The following is a 20,202-nucleotide window of genomic DNA, read 5'->3' as shown; positions in this document are numbered from 1 at the left end:
GGTTGTATTGGATGACACTTTATGTTAAAATGTTTTTTTTTTTTGAAATAATAATTCGTTAATTAAATTTAAAAATATCTCTCTTGACCTAAGTAGGAGTTCATTTTTGATACTTTTTTTAAATATTTATTATTTAAAATTATTTTATAATATGACATACGAAAGTAGAACCAGTGTTAAATACTTTAAATCAAAATGACGTCATGAAAATTAATGAACTATGGAAAATTTACAATTTACTTCAAACTAAATATATGCTATTAACATTTATTTCAACTCACCCTATCATCAACGTCGCTCATACCAACTTCTTCATCATTTTCGCTGTAAAATATATATTAAATAATTAATAACGTATTGTTTTGATTTTATTAAAAATATTGTCAAGAGTTGAGGATTTTATTGTATATACTTAATATTTTAAAATTTTAATATTAATAAACCAATACTACGACAAAAGGTGGTAACACTATTGTTTTATGCGACTAGGTCGGCCCAATAAAGGGCTATGGCTAAAAGGTGGAGCTCCTGGGGAAGGTCGGGGGGTAGGGTCAGCAACACAGCGATGATTCTGATGTTTCTGGCGTCTATAAGCTATGGTACTCGCTTACCATCAGATGAGCCGTACCCTTTTTACCGACCTAATCGCTTAAAAAAAACGTGTGTACTGTTAGACCACACGACTGAAGTAAGACTTCTTTAGCTCTATCTAACTTATATCTCCCTCTCGACTTCCGTTCGCCTCGCCCGATCACACTTTTCGCAACGCTCTCGTCACGCATTCACCAGCTCACTCCCCAAGTCAAACGTGCGTAAAGAAGTTTTACTACAAAAATAAATATATAAAATCCACATACGCCATGTTATTACTCTTCTCAGAGAAGACACGTAGGAGAAACTCGCCTTCCTCATCGGGTTCGAAGGTTGAAGGCACTATTACGTAGGTTCCGGGCTCAAACTTGAAGCTGGAACAAGTAAATTTCGAATTAACAGGTTTCCTACTCAATTTTTTTTTGGTCATATAAAGAAAATCATTAAATTTATTCCTGGGGTTTCACAGGCCCTAAATAGATATCTCGCTACATCTACTGCTACTTTTTAACTATCTTTGTAAAACACGATAATATAAACGCAAGCTTGTATGGGCTAGTTGTTACTTTTTTACATAAAAATTACTAAACTGATTGTGATGATAATTGACATAGCTGGAGGTCCAGGATAACACGTAAGCTAATTTTTGTTCCGACATCCCTATGTAATCAGAAATGATACCGCTGGGCGCAGCTAGTGTATTTGTGTTTGCTCACAAACGGGGAAAACCGAATTCACTTACATCTACAAATTTTACGACGTAGTTAGTATATAATTATATACATCAAACAATCAATCTCATAAAAATTGGTCTACCTAGTATAAAGTTACGAGGTAACACAAAAAAATACTATAAATTTGAGATGAGAACCTTCTCTTTGTTTTGAATCATCATCATCATCATCATCATGATGATCTCTTTGTTTTGAAAGTGGTTAACAATATAATGAACAAATGAAACCAACTCACCGAGCGCTAACTTCCCTCAAATTAATGAAGGCCTGAGACCGACCCACAGAAGCATTATACTTGAAGAAGTTAATATCCAATGGTTTGGGTACATGACCGTAGTCCGGTAGACGGTAAACAGCAAAACCTATGGTGAGACACTCCAGACCCTGGTGACGCTTAGACCGACGGTTCTTTTGCATCAGCGCTACAATTATCTGAAAATAGGTGAAATATGTTAGTATTTCCTAGGAAGTCTTACAGAAGATCACAGCGACATAACATTGTTTAAAAAAAAGAAAAAACTTTCATAAAAAATAAGTTTTTGGTTTTCCGTGGAAATATATATTGGGGTCATATAAAGGTGACATATGTAAACCCTTGATTAAATTATCGTAGACACTTAGGGCCTGTTTCACCAGTAACGCTAATTGACGGATGACGATACAAATAGTCTTTGACAGCTAAGCAGTACATAATATATCTTATAAATTTAGAGACAATTACTCACAGTACACTTGTTCTCCGAATCACCCTCATCAGGGTCCTTTAATGTAACGGTGTACTGTGGATTTTTCCAGAATGTTTCCAGAAAGTTTCTGCAACCACCAGCAGTTACGCCTAGAAATTAATAATTAAATTATAATTTTAATAATAATAATTTTTTTTCAAATTTTTATTGTTAATTAATTTGTCACAAACACTATTATTAGTAGTATAAAACCAGCGAATAAAACTAATAAGTCTAAGTTTTAAAATTAAATAAGAATACTTTACAGCAATCATGGTTAAAACTAATAAGTCTAAGTTTTAAAATAAAGTAAGAATACTTTACAGCAACCATGATATCGGGAGGACTGACAAAAACCTAATACATCGCAATAAAATCCTAAATAGTTGTTTCATTGAAAGGAGTGAATTAGAAAACAAAGTAAGAAAGTAAAAAAAAAATTAAAGGAAGATGATAGTAAAACTAATGACCATTTATAAATAACAATGGAGTTTCCGATACATATTCAATTAATGAGGAAATTAACTTTAAGAGTTCTGATCAGGTATAATAAAAATTATTATTTTTTGATTGAATTGTCAACTTAATATAAAAAATTTGGATATGTGTTCCTACAGACTGGAAGTACATATGACAATAAATTATGGCAAAAAACCCACCGGTAACCCACTCTCCTTCAAAGACGGACATTTCCCATTTCTTGGTACATCCTTCTGGACACTCCTCGGGATCCAAGGAGTCGGGGTTTAAGTTACATATTTCAACTCTGGAAAAAATATTTACTTTTATAATACAATTCAGCCCGTAACATCCCACTGCTAGGTATTGACCTGTTCCTTCTTGTATGAGAAGGAGTAATCTACCAAGCTGCACCACTTCGGGTTGGCGGATATATTTCCTACTATGAGTAAAGATCGCTATCAAATGTTATGATGACGACCGGGGCCAACTGTTTAGCATGTTATACGAGGCACGAGGTATCCGTTCCGAGCGGGGAATCGAACCCACGACCGCCGGTGTTTAGGCGCCGCCGATATGGCACATTCACCATCACATTAGAGCGGTCGTCATTATATTAATAAATAAATAAATAAATATCTACACAATACACACACGGTCGCCTGTTCCTAAAGTAAGCAACTTAATGCTTGTGTTATAGGTAACAGCCGACTGGTATATAGCTACATATTTTTTTTCGATAAGCATACTTATAAACAATACATATATAAATATACAAATAAATATTTATATTATACTTAATAAAAAAAAAAAACTTTAACATGTATTAGATTGGATCAGATCTTAACAAAAACCTTCATTATAATATTGCAATTTGTAAGAGAACAAAACTGGCATAAATTATGTATTTTAAGCAAAATTATTCTAATAATTAAAATATTACTTTTAGAACATCACTATTATTGTGAATTTTAGTAATTTATAATCGATTGAAAATTGTAAACTGGTAACAAGCTTGAACATTTGACTTTTTACTATTTTCATTAGTCTATTTAGTTAAAAAAAAAAAAAAATTACCGGTCAAAGTGGGTAGTGAAATCCTTGAAAGACATCCAAAACTCTCCGTCATCATCGAATGTCAAACCCAATTCCTCTTTTTCTGACTCCGGTATGAACCTCCATTCCGGAGACCTGAGATGGTGAAATTGCTATTAGTGTTAAACGCATGAATAAAACCAGACCAAAGAGATATTGGTTTTTATATAAATACTGCCTAACCCGGCAAATGTTATCCTATTTTGTGAGCACTCAAAACGCATTAACTCACAATGTTTTTAATTTGCAACTAACCTTATTTTTATTTATATATTCTTTCTTGTACATCAAAATACAAATAAATATAGTAGCCAATTAAAAAAAAAATGTTTGTGCAATTCACACATGACAGAAGTAAAACTTCTGATAAGTCGTTGGAAGGCAGTTGCGATTTATCCTATCGACGATGATTACGGTCTCGTGAAAAAGGTCATAAGCGCCATGCAAAAAGCGTCGCTTACCTACTCGTTTTTCGTTTTGAATAATAATGTATTCTATATCATTCTCTACTATACTATGTGTTTATTTACTATCATGGTACATTGTCGTTTCATCGATTTTCAAATCACAACGTTTCTAAAGTAGTTTCACTCCAACAAAGATATACAAAGGTGATCTCATCGCTAAAGAGCGATTTCTTTCAGATAACATTTTTGGGCACAGGACATGTGATGGTAGCGATGATTAGAAAGTGTAAAATATAATAAATAACTTTCTGTAAAGTATCAGAATAATCAGAAAAAAAAAATAAAAGATATCGGTAAAGTTGTTCTCAAGTTCTCGTGACCAAGGGATATAAGGATTAATTTCAGCATAGTAGAAATGAACGGTTTAGGTGGCTAATTTTTTTTAAGACAAGTGGAGACACCGTTAGGTACGAAAATAAGTTCACTAATAGCAGTTTGTCGTTAGTTCGATAGGTGTATACAGTATAGCCTAAAAATGGCCTAGTAAAGTGTCACTGACTTGTCACTCCATGGTCCGTTCCACTCAGCCTCATTTCCCCAGGGATTCCTCAATCTCAGTAGCGGTATCTTTCCAGCGCGACCAGGTGTCTCAATATCCACATACTTCACTCGAGTCACTGAGTACGCGTGACCACGAATTAAGCCTTGAGGCGTCTCAGCCTCTAGAACTGCAGGATCCGGCTGTAAATAGATAGAATAGACGATTTCTTTTTTGTAAACTCCGGGATTCCGGGATTGAGTACAAAAGATCCCGGAATCCGTGAAATGTGATCCCGAATCCCGGGATTTTTTTAGTAGCAAAAGTTTTGGGTTACAATTTTGACTAATCTCGGGATTTGCAGTCCGATCAATTAATGATTAATATTGAAATTTTAGATAGAATTTAATTAAATTACCTCAATACTGCACCCCATTAGCGAGTTTCTCTCGTAGGCCTTTAGAAGTATAGTGTAAAAATTTGGAGGCAGCTCTGCCATTTCATACATTTCTGTAACGCCTCCGGTAAAGTCCTCCATTGCCTCACATGTTGAACCGCCTTTAAGAGCCTCATACGAGCCGTGCAGTCTGAGAAAATTATAATTTAATTATACTAAAGATAAAAATATATTTGGAAGAAATGAAACAAAGAGAGAATATAACAATTATAATGTTGTGACTACTGTACAGTTTGTTATTGGAATTGGAAATTTTTGTAAGAAAAAGATATTAAGTCAAACTATTTAGTATAATTTTTATTATTGATACAACCCAATTATAATAAGGAAAAAAATCACAAAAATAAAAATTAATTATGTTAATGAAGGTCATTATTGCAATAATGATGCCCAAGCAAATCCTAACTGCAACAGAGTCAAAATTAAAGGTAAAAATTTAGTTTTGTGTATTTTTTTTAATGGAAATCTTGTAAAGGAGATTGTTGATAATTTGAAAAACAAACTTTTTTTTTTAAATTAAATGTAGTTGAATTGACAATAAATGCAGCAAATTCCATGTAATTTGAGCAACGATAATATAAGAACAAGCAAAGCAAAATAATAATTCAAAAACACATTCACAGCACTGACTGTTGCGGATTCGATCCCCGCTCAAGACAGATATTTTTATTGGCTATACAGACAGATGTTTGTCGTAATCTGGGCGTTTGTTCTTTTCAAACATCTAAAAAAACGTTTAAAATTACTCACTTAGCATAAGCCTTCTCCAATAAAGCGCTCCAAAACTCGCTTCTCTCAGACGAATGTAAGAAAACCAATTTCCCTCTATAAGTTGGAAGGCGATCATCGATGACGACATCCACCCAACGGCCGTACTGCCAGAAACTGGAAATGAGGAAAAATTACACAAATATTTAGAAATAATACGAGTATGCCTAACTTCAGCAAGTATGCTCTGATTTTGACTGAAAATATGAAAAAAAAAAAAAAACTGAAAATATATAAAAAAACCTTAGGTTTAATTAAACATTTAGAATTTCTGAAAATATAAGAAAAACCTTTAAGTTTAAGTAAACATTTAGAAATAATATAATTGACTTAGACAACCAAGCTCTGATTTCTACTGAATATATGTTTTGTTAAACTATGATAGTTTTTTTTGTACAAAAAATACTATAAGAACAAAAAAATTACTGCCTATGTTTGTTAATTATTAATAATATTTATTTATAAATAATGGTTTATAAAATTTTGACATTCTTTTCACTTCAGCCCATCGCAATCCACTGTTGGACATAGGCCTCTACAAGTTCGCGCCAAAAAATGGCGCGAACTCATGTGTTGCCCATAGTCACCACGCTGGGCAGGCGGGTTGGTGACCGCAGGGCTGGCTTTGTCGCACCGAAGACGCTGCTGGCCGTCTTCGGCCTGTGTATTTCAAAGCCAGCAGTTGGATGGTTATCCCGCCATCGCATCGGTCGGCTTTTTAAGTTCAAGGTGGTAGCGGAACTGTGTTATCCCTTAGTCGCCTCATACGACACCCACGGGAAGAGAGGGGGTGGCTATATTCGTTATTGCCGTAGCCACACAGCTTACACTTTTACATTCTTACATTGGAAAAATTTAAGAAAAAAAAAACAACGTTAAAATTTTAATAGAAACCCAGTTAATTTGCGTTCTCGTTATTTGATTATTGTTGTAATAATTGTTTCCTAGATAAAGCAATAATATAAAAATCTTACCGGAAATGGAAGATACCAGCATAATCCTCATCAAAACTCTGATCATCCGGTACCACTTGGAAGAATAGTCTGAAAAAGATTTTAATACATAATATATCCCAACGTCCCTATCCCAACGTCGTAAGCAGTACGATATTATCTTATTACATGATATCGTGAGTGGGAAAATAGACTGCAGTGAGCTTTTATCCCAGATTGAATTCCGAATACCATCAAGACGCTCTAGACATATTAAACCATTGTTCCATACACCTCGAGTAAGAACTAATTACGCACGTAACTCGGTCCTCTGCCGTATTGTCAATACGTACAACACGCAGTATCCAAACTTAGACCTGTTTCACCTAAGAACGAAGACGTCACTTAAAAAAGAAATCAAAATGATGCATTTTTCGTAGTATCATCAAAAATATTCAAAACTAGCACCTACAGATTTACACACAAACCCACACTAATACACCTTCGTCTTACATGCACACACCTACACGAACACGCATTCACCTTTTCATATCTTACACTCACCTCTAACTGCAGTGGAGGGGATGGAACATAGCCGTTTACTTTTCATTACTTTCTGTTATTTTTTTAAATATAGTGTCTAGTTATGTATTTTTTAAAGATTAATATTTTTATATATCAGTGTGATCCTATTTTGGCCATATTTGTACATTATATTGTAACATAACGCTGTCGGATTGCCTATAAAATAAATAAATATAAACGTAAATAAGAATATACACGTTAATTTAACCTACCCGTATAAATCTGCTTCAATAACAAACACAGAATCAAAATAAAAATTAAATTTGGTGAAGTAGATCCTGAGATTTGGGGCATTAAAACAAGTAGTGTTAGAATCGATGTAGAGGCGATAATTTCATGATAAAATCAATTCCATGTCTAGAAATATATATGTACAATTTTATAGTAAGAGAAACATTAAACTTTCATTGCTTCGGTAAATGCCAAGGGTTTTTAATCCACTACTTATTCAAAAAACTGAAAGAAACAAAGATAATCTTAAAGCAGTCACATAAGACAGTGTTTGCCTTATTATTATCCTCTTTAATTAATTGTATATTTAATACTAACATTGCCCTGCGGTTTCACCTGCTTCGATTTAAGGAAAAAAGTATATACTAAAATATTATACATATATCTTATAGTTTTCCTCGGTAAATGGTTTATCCAACGCAAAAAAAATTTTTTCAAATCGGAGCAGTAGTTTCTGACAAAACTCTGCATCTCTATAATATTAGTATAGCTTGTATTGAGTCGATTGATGGGGTTTACAAAAAACAATATATATTTATTTTAATCATTAATATACTGTTGGATAGGTAGGGAAATAATTATTTTTATTATTTTTTCTGTAAATTCATAACATTAATAGTCTTTTCACACCAGTATGACATAGTCAATGGTATATGGGTGTGACGGAAAGGTTTTCTTGTAATCTCTTGCAATGTTTTCTTATCAGTCAATGTTATAACTGTGTTATCAGTTATATGTAGTTCACAACTGCAATCTGATGACCTAGATAACCTAACCTTTTTCACTAAATATTGTACAACTGCCGGCCTAGCATGCATACAACGAGATATCTCTTGACGAGAGAGAGAGATAATGTCTACATCGAGTATTTTCTCGATTACCCTAACATGCGCACTACGAGAGACAAAATTCTCTTCCGAAGACTTCGCCTTGTCGAGTAGAGAAACATTATCAACCATAATCACAACTGAATATCATTCTTATTTCTTATGTCGTAAAGTTGAATTTACAAGGTTATTGACCAATCGTGCCAAACCGGGATGAGCCAACGTTTGTATAATTTCAAACGAGTGACACATGTTTTATTTAACAATGTTCTCGGTCTTTTGGCTAAGATAAAAAGTGTATATCTAATTTAAAAAATCTAATATGGAAAATAAAACGGCGTAAGTAAATGAATTTAATTATATATGCAAAACAATGTGCTCGTGTTGTGCTTTATATCTTGTCGCACATTAGATAATTGTAATTCTATCACGCATTGTTTTTTTTTTTTTTTAATTTTTAAAATTTTTTGAATTTTAGAATTTTTTTTTTATTATTGATTTTACTTTTATTCTATTTAATTTTATTTTTACTTATTGATTTTTTTAATATAATTTTGTTTTGTTTTTTATTCTGAATGTTGTCTTGTCTTGTTGTACTAACCCAATATGGACTTATACTTTGGTCTGAAATAAAGTATTATTATTATTATTATTTAGAATAAGAAGCAACAGGGCGCAAATACGTTTTTTGTGTCATTATATGGCACACTTCACTCGACTTTTCGCATTTCCCGCTCTTCGTATACCGAAATTATATAATTATAATAGGGAAACGCCATGGTATACAAAAAATAGGCACCCGGTTTTATTTATTTTTTATTTATCGTCTTTCTCGTCGATAATATTGAAAACGAGAAGTTTCTCTTCCTAAAACGACAAAATTCGACAAAATTACGATGTCATGTTAGCTTCCGTAGAGATAAATATCACAGATCACTAAAATTTAATGATTATCTCTTCTATTGACGTAACGAGAAGAGTATCGCGTGCACGCATGTTAGCTACTGTAGACGTAGAGAGATAATACGAGAAAAGGGGTAGACAAAATTTTGTCGTGGCGCGCATGCTAGGCCTGCTGGAATTGTTTGTATTACAAGCTTAAGAACTACAATTTAAATGTTTCTATTTATGTTATTCTACCCTATGGATAAAAAACGCATAAACCTCATAGCATGGACATATGTAGACCAAACTGTCATAGATCTCATTGCATCTCATAACTCCGTATGAGAATTTGGTCTGCGTTTGCCCATGTTTATATGATTTTTTTTATACCTTTGTACTATGTATTTCAACCCCATAGCGCTAGATACCCTGATCAAATTAATAACAACATAATAAGACAATAATAACTTATTATAAACAGATTTAGGACAAGTGTATTTTTTTCTTTAGCGGTGGTAATTTTTATTTAAATTTAATTGGAATCAAAGGAGATACAGCTCCCATGATTATAAATAGAACAAGCTACATTTAAATTGTTTATTTACAATTTTATTGGTGCGAGTGTTTCAAGATCATTAAAATCTGTTTATTTAATTCCATTTGGACTTTATGGTAGGTAGCATTTGAATCGTTAAAACATGTTTATTATGGTTAAATTAAAATAAATTGGGTTTTATGGTCTGCTGGCTACACAAAAAAAGCTCGTATATAGGTGCCACATGAACTCACTGGAAGAAACCTAATGGACCGTGTATCATTTGCGATTCTTTCTTAAGACATAATGATATCGAACCATTTTTGAAGAAATTGATCACTGGTGATGAAAACTATGAAAAAATTCTTAGCTGCGATAAGAATGTACGAAAGAAATTGTAGTCCCAGGTCGGCGAAGCTGCACACTATCGACTATCGCGAAACCCGGGTTGACATGCAATAAGACGATGTTGAGTGTATGATGGGATTCGAAGGGCGCCTCATTCATTATGAGCTTTTACTGCCAGACAAAACCATCGATTTAGATTTAAACTGTCAACGGTTGTTGAGACTTAAGCAAGAAAGTGTCGTCCTTCGTCACGACAACGCACGGCCACATACGTCTTGAGCCACTCAACAAAAATTGAGCGAGTTTGACTGGGAAGTCTAAATGCATATATCCACCATATAGCCCACTACGTACTCTCACTACGTACGAGATGGCGGCAAGTTATCGAACAATGGTACAGAATTGCATATATTATACTTAATGTAAACATATTTTGTTAAATCGTACCTTAAATTTCTATGTAAAATAAATAAGAAAATATTTCAAGAAAAAATTCAAGACGTTACATTGCGCAAAAGTAGCGATAAAATTAAAGGCTAGTGAAACCTTGGAGAAGTCTAATTAAATAAATAAAAAAGTTCATTTTACGTACTTTCTGTGTAGAGTAAGGTTGGCAACTGCAGCGAGTAGCCAACAATCTCCCAACTCTCCTTGTTGGACGTCGAAACGGCTGTAACCTTCGTAAAACAGCGTGGGATTCTCTACCATTTCCTGACGAAGACAAAATTGAGGGTAGAATGAAATTATTTACTTATCAACTTAAAATTCTAAATCTATTTAAATAAAAATGATTCTGACTGGAGCAGTGATATCTACTTGTTTGTTTTTTAGGTTTTTCAATAGATACTTTTGTAGAAAGATCTAATGGAAAGTAAAACTGAAAATATTCAGAAAAAAGTATTAACATTTCAACTTCATGCGTTTGACAGTTCACATCGAGAAAGCTATTATGAATAATAATTAAAAATAAACAAAAAACCCGCCTGCGTGAAGAATAACTAATAGAAAATCAACTGAAAAAGCTGGAACAAGATAAAAATGCAATATGCACACAAAGTCAGCGAAATATATAGAAACAATATCAAACATTTTGTGCTGTACATTTAAAATATATTAATACGGTAGTCCTTCGAAACATTATGCAACGTCGTAGATAATATGCAGTCGGAGGCATGAAATTGAAGGATAAGTCAAATCATTCTCTCTGTGTGCATGTCTCCGACTGCATGTTATGTACGACGATGCATAAAGTTTCGAAGGACTACCGTATTAATATATTTTAAATGTACAGCACAAAATGTTTGATATTGTTTCTATATATTTCGCTGACTTTGTGTGCATATTGCATTTTTATCTTGTTCCAGCTTTTTCAGTTGATTTTCTATTAGTTATTCTTCACGCAGGCGGGTTTTTTGTTTATTTTTAATTATTATTTTATTTATGTCTTTTTAGTCAGACAAATTACGTAATCGGTTCAATTCATTAAAACAGTTTACATCATGTGGTTGATTAAGTAATTTTTTAGGGTCAAGAGAACTGATAGCAAGCCCGGAGAAAGATCTCACTCTGCTCAAAGCAACGTAAGCCTGACCTTTAGCAAATAGGTGACTGCTTAAGTCAACAACTATTAGTTTTAATATAATGAAATTATTATTAAAATTATTTGTTTGTATTTGGTAGTATGTATTTGTTATTGATTTTATTAATGTAATTGTAAATTGGTGTGACATTTATTAATTTTTATTTGTAATTTTAATTGTATGTTTTTTTTAACCATTGTATTTTATTAGAAAGCCTACATACACCCCGAAGTTGATCGTCGCCTAGGAGACGAATTTGACATGGCATAGGCGTGGGAAAGAGCAAAGTCCACATTTTTTAAACTTTAATATTGTATTTCTGTATTAGTATTACGGTAATAATAATCATGATATACCTTTTTAAAATCCTTGTATTGTGTCCTTCAATTCGATACCCATATTGTAGTATTCGAGAAAAAAATTTTTTTTTTCATTAAATACAATGGCTTCGCGCAGCCGCCATGTTTGATTTTTTTTAATGTCACCTATCTAAGAACACTTGGGCAGCTAAGACGAACCTAACGATACCTCAATTATGTAAATCCGTTCAGTGGTTCTGGAAATATGAGGTAGTAAAGAATATTACATACATACATACATACAAGATACGCGCGAAAAACATAACCCTTCCTTGGCAGTCGGGTAATAAACAACGTTTTACGGGTCGAATTTATTTAAAGAACACTGAAGCAAAAATTTTCAATTTTTTTTTTATAATTCATACATAGATTTTTGTATGCTTTTGGCGTTAAAACGACCGAATATTGACCTCAAAAATTGGCACGTATGTCATATAAAGGAAACGAGTCCTCTTCTAGATTAGTTGGATTATTTCCTGTACTCCTTTATGTGAAAAACACTACAAAGAATTCGGACTTGAAAATTGGTCTAGACGAAATGAGTATAATCCAACAAAGATATTTCAAATTATCTTAAGCACAGTTATATAAATGTTTCGTTTCGTTTGCTCGAAATTTAACGGCCTGATATCAAAACGAATCGTTTTCTGATTATACATATGAACCATACTAGAATAATTATTAATTACATTACAAAGAAACAACTCTTTATATATATATATATATAAATTAGCGGTGCCCGCGGCTTCGCCCGCGTTGAATTCAGTGTTTCTGAAAAACTCTCATCAAAATCTGCTTAACCGTTCCGTAAACCTTCCTCTTGAAGCCCTCTCTCCATTGGTGAAACCGCATGAAAATCGGTTCAGTAGATTTTAAGGGAATCGATCACATACACTTTTGGGGACTTTGTTTTATACTATACTAACTGTTGCCCGCGACTACGTTCGCGTGGTTATGAAGATATGCATTACTATTAAGATGTTGCACTTGAAATGCTTATCACACTGAGTAACTTTTTAAAAGGCACAATTTAGTATAATTTAATAGTTATTTTTATAAAACCTCTCTATACACCACATTTTTAGCTTTATTTTCAGGCTGCAGTATAAATAACCTATCAGGCGAACTTATAGCTGCTGTTTATGTTTCGTACAAACTATCAACCCCAATTAAACCCCCTTAGCGGTGGAATATCGCAAAATCCGTTCTTAGCGGACGTCTACTTACTATAATCTACCTCCCTGCCAAATTTCATCTTTGTCCATCCTGGATGGATTAAAAACCGCTGGATGGTCCCAGCGGTTTTTGAGTTCTCGTGATGAGTGAGTCAGTGACCTTTCTCTTTTATATATAGATTACGATACATTATTTTGACACCTCCTCACCATCTATTGAGCATACATTTTAAATTTCAAGTCTCTTACTCAAAAACATCGGACTTTCATATAAACTTCCAACCCCCGTTTTATCCCCTTAAGGGTCAAGTTTCGTAAAAGCCGATCTTAACAGATGTTTACACTCTATAAGGAACCTACCTGCCAAACTTCAAGTTTGTGGCTATTATAGTTTCGGAGATTTCGTGATGAGTGAGTCAACCTACCATCCCCCGTTTTAACCCCAAAAGGGAGTTGATTTCTAAAGATACGTTATTTGGACACCTCTTCACTATCTATAGAGGACACATTTTAAATTTCAAGTCTCTTACTTTAAAAACATAGGACTTTCATATAAACTTCCAACCCCCGTTTTACCCCTTTAGGGGTCGAGTTTCGTAAAATCCGTTCTTAACGGATGTTTACGTCTTATAAGGAGTCTGTCTGCCAAATTTCAAGTTTTGGCTATTATAGTTTCGGAGATTTCGTGATGAGTGAGTCAACCTACCATCCCCCGTTTTAACCCCAAAAAGGAGTTGATTTCTAAAGATACATTATTTGGACACCTTCCCACTATATATAGAGCATACATTTTAAATTTCATGTCTCTTACATCAAAAACATAGGACTTTTATACAAACTTCCAACCCCAATTTTACCCCCTTAGGGGTTGAATTTTGTAAAATCCATTCTTAGCGGATGTCTACGCTCTATAAGGAGTCTTCCTGCCAAATTTCAAATTTGTAGCTATTATAGTTTCGGAGATTTCGCGATGAGTGAGTCAGCGTACCATCCCCCGTTTTAACCCCAAAAGGGAGTTGATTTCTAAGGATACATTATTTGGACACCTTCTCACCATCTATAGAGCATACATTTTAAATTTCAAGTCTCTTACTTCAAAAATATAGGACTTTCATATAAACTTCCAACCCCCGTTTTACCCCCTTAGGGGCCGAGTTTCGTAAAATCCGTTCTTACCGGATGGTTATGTCCTATAAAGAGCCTACCTGCCAAATTTCAAGTTTGTAGCTATTATAGTTGCGGAGATTTCGCGATAAGTGAGTCAGCCTACCATCCCCCGTTTTAACCCCAAAAGGGAGTTAATTTCTAAAGATATATTATTTGGACACCTTTTCACCATCTATAGAGCTTACATTTTAAATTTCAAGTCTCTTACTTCAAAAACATAGGACTTTCATACAAACTTCCAACCCCCGTTTTACCCCCTTAGGGGTCGAGTTTCGTAAAATCCGTTCTTAGCGGATGCCTACGTCTTATAAGGAACCTACTTGCCAAATTTCAAGTTTGTAGGTGTTATAGTTTCGGAGATTTCGTGATGAGTGAGTGACCTTTCGATAGATTATAGATTAGCTGTTCCCGCGACTTCGTGCGCGTGGAATTTAGCAAAAAAGTTATTGTTCAGTTCGCAGAGTTATAAAATCAATAGATTTCTGAAATAAAAGTAGTAAAGTTACTCTTTATTACATCAGCTATCTGCCAGTGGAAGTTTCTTCAAAACTGGTCAAGCCGTTAGACAGACAAGACAGACAAAAATGGTAAAAAACGTATTTTGGTATAATATACCAAAATACATTTTACCGCTTTTTACTAAATGCATGTAGAAAAAAGCCGTTATTTTAATATTACAAACATACACTCTAATTTTATTTATTTGTATAGAAAAGCAATTTGTCCCAAGCTTGAATATATTTAGAACATTCATATCGAAATAAATTAGATGCTTAGTTTAAATAATTATAAAATTGATGTCTCACCCCAGGACGAAGCCATGTTATCGGTCTATCCAAACGTTCCTTGAAGTACAAGCTGCGGTCAATTGGTGGAAACTCTGGATCTTCAAATAGTCTCCCTTCAGCCAAACAACGGGACCTTATCTCTTTGAAGTCTTGATACGATGCTGGACCAAATGACGATGGTCGTGTTTCACCGAGCTAAAAATAAGGAAAAAGTTTAATTAGTATAAAAATAGATCGATGTATCAACATGTGTACAAAATTGACCAACCGACAAGAATGACGACTGACAGTGCCGATGGTATTTCAAAGTTTACACGTATGCAGAACGGGACCTTAACCTACGTAATTATTTTTTTTTTGTTTGTTATAAAATGAATATCCACAGGCTCTAAAATGCCTTTTGTTGAACATTATGCATTATAATTCTGCTTATCCTAAAGGTGATGTTTTACTAAAGACTACAGATTGACTGTCCATTGACTGCCCAAAAGTTACGACGTGGTCCGACGCTGACGACATTTTACAGTAAGACTTACGCAGTTAAGGAATAAAAATAAATTAAAAAGTAATTTGATATTCGTTGTTGAATAATATATAAAAAAAAAAAATACTGTATAAAATTATCACATATAGATAAACAAAAAGGAATCGCTAAATCTAATACTAGATAGACATCCCGTGAACGACTGAATCAATTCAGCTATTCTTTTTACATGTATTTAATACATTGGAATAGAGTCCTACCGAATGAAAATTTAAAAACGCGCGCAGATAATAAAAAAAGAAAAAGAAAAAAACGTTATAGATTATGTAAATCGCATGTATTTGACAGTTCCGCGAGATAGGACAACGACTCTAAGTTCAGTTGTTTACTAATAGATTTTTGTCCATACCTGTTTCTGTAATGTATATGTGTTTGATATCTAAAATAAATCGCATTATATAACATTAAATAGCTGACCTGGCGAACTTCGTATCGCCTTATTTTTTTTTTCTTAAATATAAATATATGAAAAATAAAATATAAACTATATTTCAAATTGGATCAAAATGCACACGGTGTGCAAACTTGATTAAAATCGGTTAAGTAGTCCATCGTGGACAAACAACGCGACGCGTTATTTATACCTATATATTAAAATTATATGGTCGATTTTATAAATAAATAATTAACACACGGAATCATTAACGTTATTATTATACCGCATGGTGGTTTATTTCGCCGATAACGTTTAAAATAACTATTAAATTGGATTTTAAATTTATAAACGGGATAATTTGTATTAATACTCGATAATTATAGCATTTTTTTTAAATTAAGTAATTTTATTTTATTCTAATAAAAACAATATCATTCTGGTAGAGTACTGTTGAAGATAATAATAGTTTAGTTGAAATTTAAAAGGTTTTTTCTTCTAATTTATTAACCAGTAACGTTTATTTTTTGTTTACGTCTAGACGACGCGTTGACGCAGCGGTCATAGCACTGGCTGTTGCGCTGGTGGTCGCGGATTAGATTCCCTCTCACGACAAACATTTGTATCGGCCATATAGATGCTTGTCGTGGTATGGGCGTTGAGCTAGTGTATTGTGTGTTTCCGGACCCCCAACACAGGAGAAAATCCTACTGGGGGAGCCTACCTACCTATTCATTTATTTATTTAGAATGTCTAAATTAAAGAAATTGTTTTGTAATAAAGGTCATTTAGTATTAAATGCCTGCTCTATTGATGGTTATTTTCACATAAAGGAAATTTAAAATGGGTTCCTATGATTTCGTAAATTTATTTTTATTTTAAATATGCAGTTTTTGGAGTTTCTAAACAAACAATAAACCTGAGTTGTTGCCGATTCATCATTTCAGCCTATTGCAGTCCTCTGCTGGACATAGGCCTCCACAAGTTCGCACAAAAATGAACTCATGTTCACACCATTTTTCATGTGTGTTGCCCATAGTCACCACGCTGGGCAGGCGGGTTATTGCGATTCTTCTCAGCAAAATCTACTTCTTTCAAAAATTTTTTGACTACGAGAAATTATAATTTGTAAAATGCTGATATTAAAGTGCTTTTGAATTCTACTCAAATAAGGAAGTTTTTGATTTTATTCGAAGAGTTATTTTAGCTTTAAATTAAATTATTAATTAAGTTATTATAAATTATCAATACAAGTATCCTACTCCGCGCAAAAACCGCTCTGGAGTAGTCGCCCATAACACCGACGGTTTGTGGGTTCGATACCCACTCGGGATGGATACTTGTATTTGTACAAATATTTCTTTCCGGTTTGGATCTGTCCTTGTGGGTCTCCCCACCGTGCCTCGGAGAGCACGTTAATCCGACGGTCACGGTTGTTATCACAGATATTTGATAGCTATCCTTACTCACAGTAGATAACATATCTGCCAACTCGCAGTGGAACAGCTTCTCCTACATGGAGAAAAAGGTCTATGCCTATGGAATGTTACAGGCTGAACGCGAACGCGTATTACCTAGTTGGGAAGGTCTATTGCCAGCGGTGGATTGCGAATGGCTGAAGTGAATGTAATTAAAGACATAAGTACTTGTTATTAAAATAACGAACCCAATAAAGGTGCTCCCCATTAGGCATGTACAATTGGCTCCCTTTGTAAAACTTAGGCGTTTTCAGTCTATAAATTTTATTCAGCACTATTATTGGTGAACTGTCCGCTGACGATAGTTTAACATCTTCATGAAATGATGGTTTATGTTTTTCAAGTTCTTTATTATACGAAACTGAATTTTCAACGAATTTCACTGTTTTCACTTCACACTTTTCAAATTGTTCAGAGGGTCTCACTTTAGCTTTACTAAAGTTGGACAAGAGTATTTTAAAAGATCCTTTTTCATCATTACTTATAGCATCATCATTGTTTTCAGCTTCTGATAATTTTGTAACCGGAAAAGATTTTCTTTTCCATTTCACCGTTGCGTTTACAACCGCTGTTGGGCTAGCGTAAGTTGTTGGAAAATATTTTACATCCTCTATTTTCAATTTGACTATTTCATCTTCAGTCACTTCAAGCATTTTAACGGCTGAACGCTTTGCGATTTACGTACAAACTGATTCTTTATATTTAATTATATTGGGAGAAACTAGCTCAAGGGCTGTTTTAAGTAAATAAAATCTGCTAATAGTTACAGCAATTTGGAAGACGGTCAGTTAATATCCATTATATGATAGTGATTGTCCTTATTTTGTATGACCTTCGCTACTACTAAATATTGATTTCTACTGTGACATATCTATTATTATGTATGATACAAAAACTGAATACTTATTTTGATTATTACGACATAAAAAAATTAAAAAAACACCAAAACTTTATTATATTAGTTAGTTAAAGTTAAAAATTGTTTATTTTTTAGCAAAAGTTTAGCAATCACGTTGTTTTAGTAACACAATAAATTTTATATTTTTAAACATTTATAAATTTTTAAATATACATATTTATCAAAACGAAAATGCGATTACAGGAAAAACGGATATAGGCCGACCACTCGTAACACACTGAAACAATTGACTGACTAAGTAATAAATGATAACACCCCATTTTAAATGAAATATCGCATTTATGTATGTAGGTAAGTTTGTCGTAGGTCCGCAGAGAGTATATTTAAAAAGCTTGTTATTAATTCAAAGTAACTATACAATATTATATTACAATAGAATGTCCGCCCGTTTTCACTCGTCTGACGTACATATGGTTAATTTTTTGTTCCCATAGATCTCAATCTAATGCCTCATAACTTAAATCCTTCTTCAAAAAGTAAACTTGATGGCAAAATTAGATCAATACAGCTTTGCATAGCTCTTATCTTTTGATAAGACTATTGCAATTAATTTAATTTCTATAGATTATTTTAATTGTGTTTGTACTTAGGACCCCAAAAGTAAGTATCTATCATTAGCTTAATTGATTTGAGTATGTTTTGTTTGTTTAGTGTTTGAAATTAGGACTCACAGCATTTGCTACCATTGAGTTAATTCACAGCAATTTGACGAGTTCCATTTTCTCCAGTAGTTTCTAGAAGTTTTCAAAGTATAATCGAATATAAAAGTAACTAAAATGCTAAACGTGGTTGTCTTAATAATTAAATATTTAATATAAAATAACACCATGCTAATAAAATATCTTATTCAAATTAAATTTTAATAAATTTGACCAGAATTTCGGGCTTTTAAAGTTCACGTTAAAATAAGAGAAAGAAAAACTAAATACTTTCAGTTAGTCAGTCAGTTCAGCCTATTGCAGTCCACAGCTGGCCATAGGCCTCCCCAAGTTCGCGCTAAATAAAAAACTAAATACTTACGACTATATAACATAATATTTCGAATAGCATATTAAATTTTGTAATAAAGAGAGGAGATACTATTTTTTATTAAACTATAAATTAAGCTGCAAAATACTTACTTTATTATTTTAATAATGAAAATTGATATCCTATAATTGTATACCTAACGAATAATTCAGTTGAATTATTAGAAATTGATTGAACGAGTATTATTTATCATAGGACAATATTATAAAATAATGAATATCTATAATAATATATATAAAAGCGAAAGGTCACTCACTCATCACGAAATCTCCGAAACTATAACACCTACAAACTTGAAATTTGGCAGGTAGGCTCCTTATAGAGCGTAGACGTCCGCTAAGAACGGATTTTATGAAACTCGACCCCTAAGGGGGTAAAACGGGGGTTGCAAGTTTGTATGAAAGTCCTATGTTTTTGAAGTAAGATACCTGAAATTTAAAATGCATGCTCTATAGATGATGAAAAGGCGTCCAAATAATGTATCTTTAGAATCAACCCCTTTTTGGGGTTAAAACGGGGGATGGTAGGTTGACTCACTGATCACGAAATCTCCGAAACTATAACAGCTATAAAAATTTGAAATTTGGCAGGAAGGCTCCTTATAGGGCGTAGAGATCCGCTAAGAACGAATTTTGCGAAAATCGACCCCTAAGGGGGTAAAACGGGGGGTTGG

General features: G+C 33.3%; 1 protein-coding gene across 1 annotated transcript in view; it reads right to left on the bottom strand.

The window, feature by feature from the left end:
* The window catches only part of LOC123667647 (calpain-B), a 55,043-nt gene that overhangs the window by 9,719 nt on the left and 25,122 nt on the right, over positions 1-20,202 (bottom strand). The window contains exons 3-14 of the mRNA XM_045601507.1: positions 15,205-15,381; positions 10,710-10,828; positions 6,749-6,817; positions 5,757-5,891; positions 4,968-5,136; positions 4,571-4,752; positions 3,587-3,700; positions 2,710-2,816; positions 2,051-2,160; positions 1,561-1,757; positions 858-965; positions 282-324 (exon numbers count right to left, since the gene is read on the bottom strand). Of these exons, the coding sequence (XP_045457463.1) occupies positions 282-324; positions 858-965; positions 1,561-1,757; positions 2,051-2,160; positions 2,710-2,816; positions 3,587-3,700; positions 4,571-4,752; positions 4,968-5,136; positions 5,757-5,891; positions 6,749-6,817; positions 10,710-10,828; positions 15,205-15,381 (1,530 nt within the window). The remainder of the gene's footprint in view (positions 1-281; positions 325-857; positions 966-1,560; positions 1,758-2,050; positions 2,161-2,709; positions 2,817-3,586; positions 3,701-4,570; positions 4,753-4,967; positions 5,137-5,756; positions 5,892-6,748; positions 6,818-10,709; positions 10,829-15,204; positions 15,382-20,202) is intronic.

Source organism: Melitaea cinxia, chromosome 28 (genome assembly GCF_905220565.1).
Source record: "Melitaea cinxia chromosome 28, ilMelCinx1.1, whole genome shotgun sequence".
Lineage (NCBI taxonomy): Eukaryota > Metazoa > Arthropoda > Insecta > Lepidoptera > Nymphalidae > Melitaea > Melitaea cinxia.
This window is presented reverse-complemented; position numbering and strand designations above follow the sequence as displayed.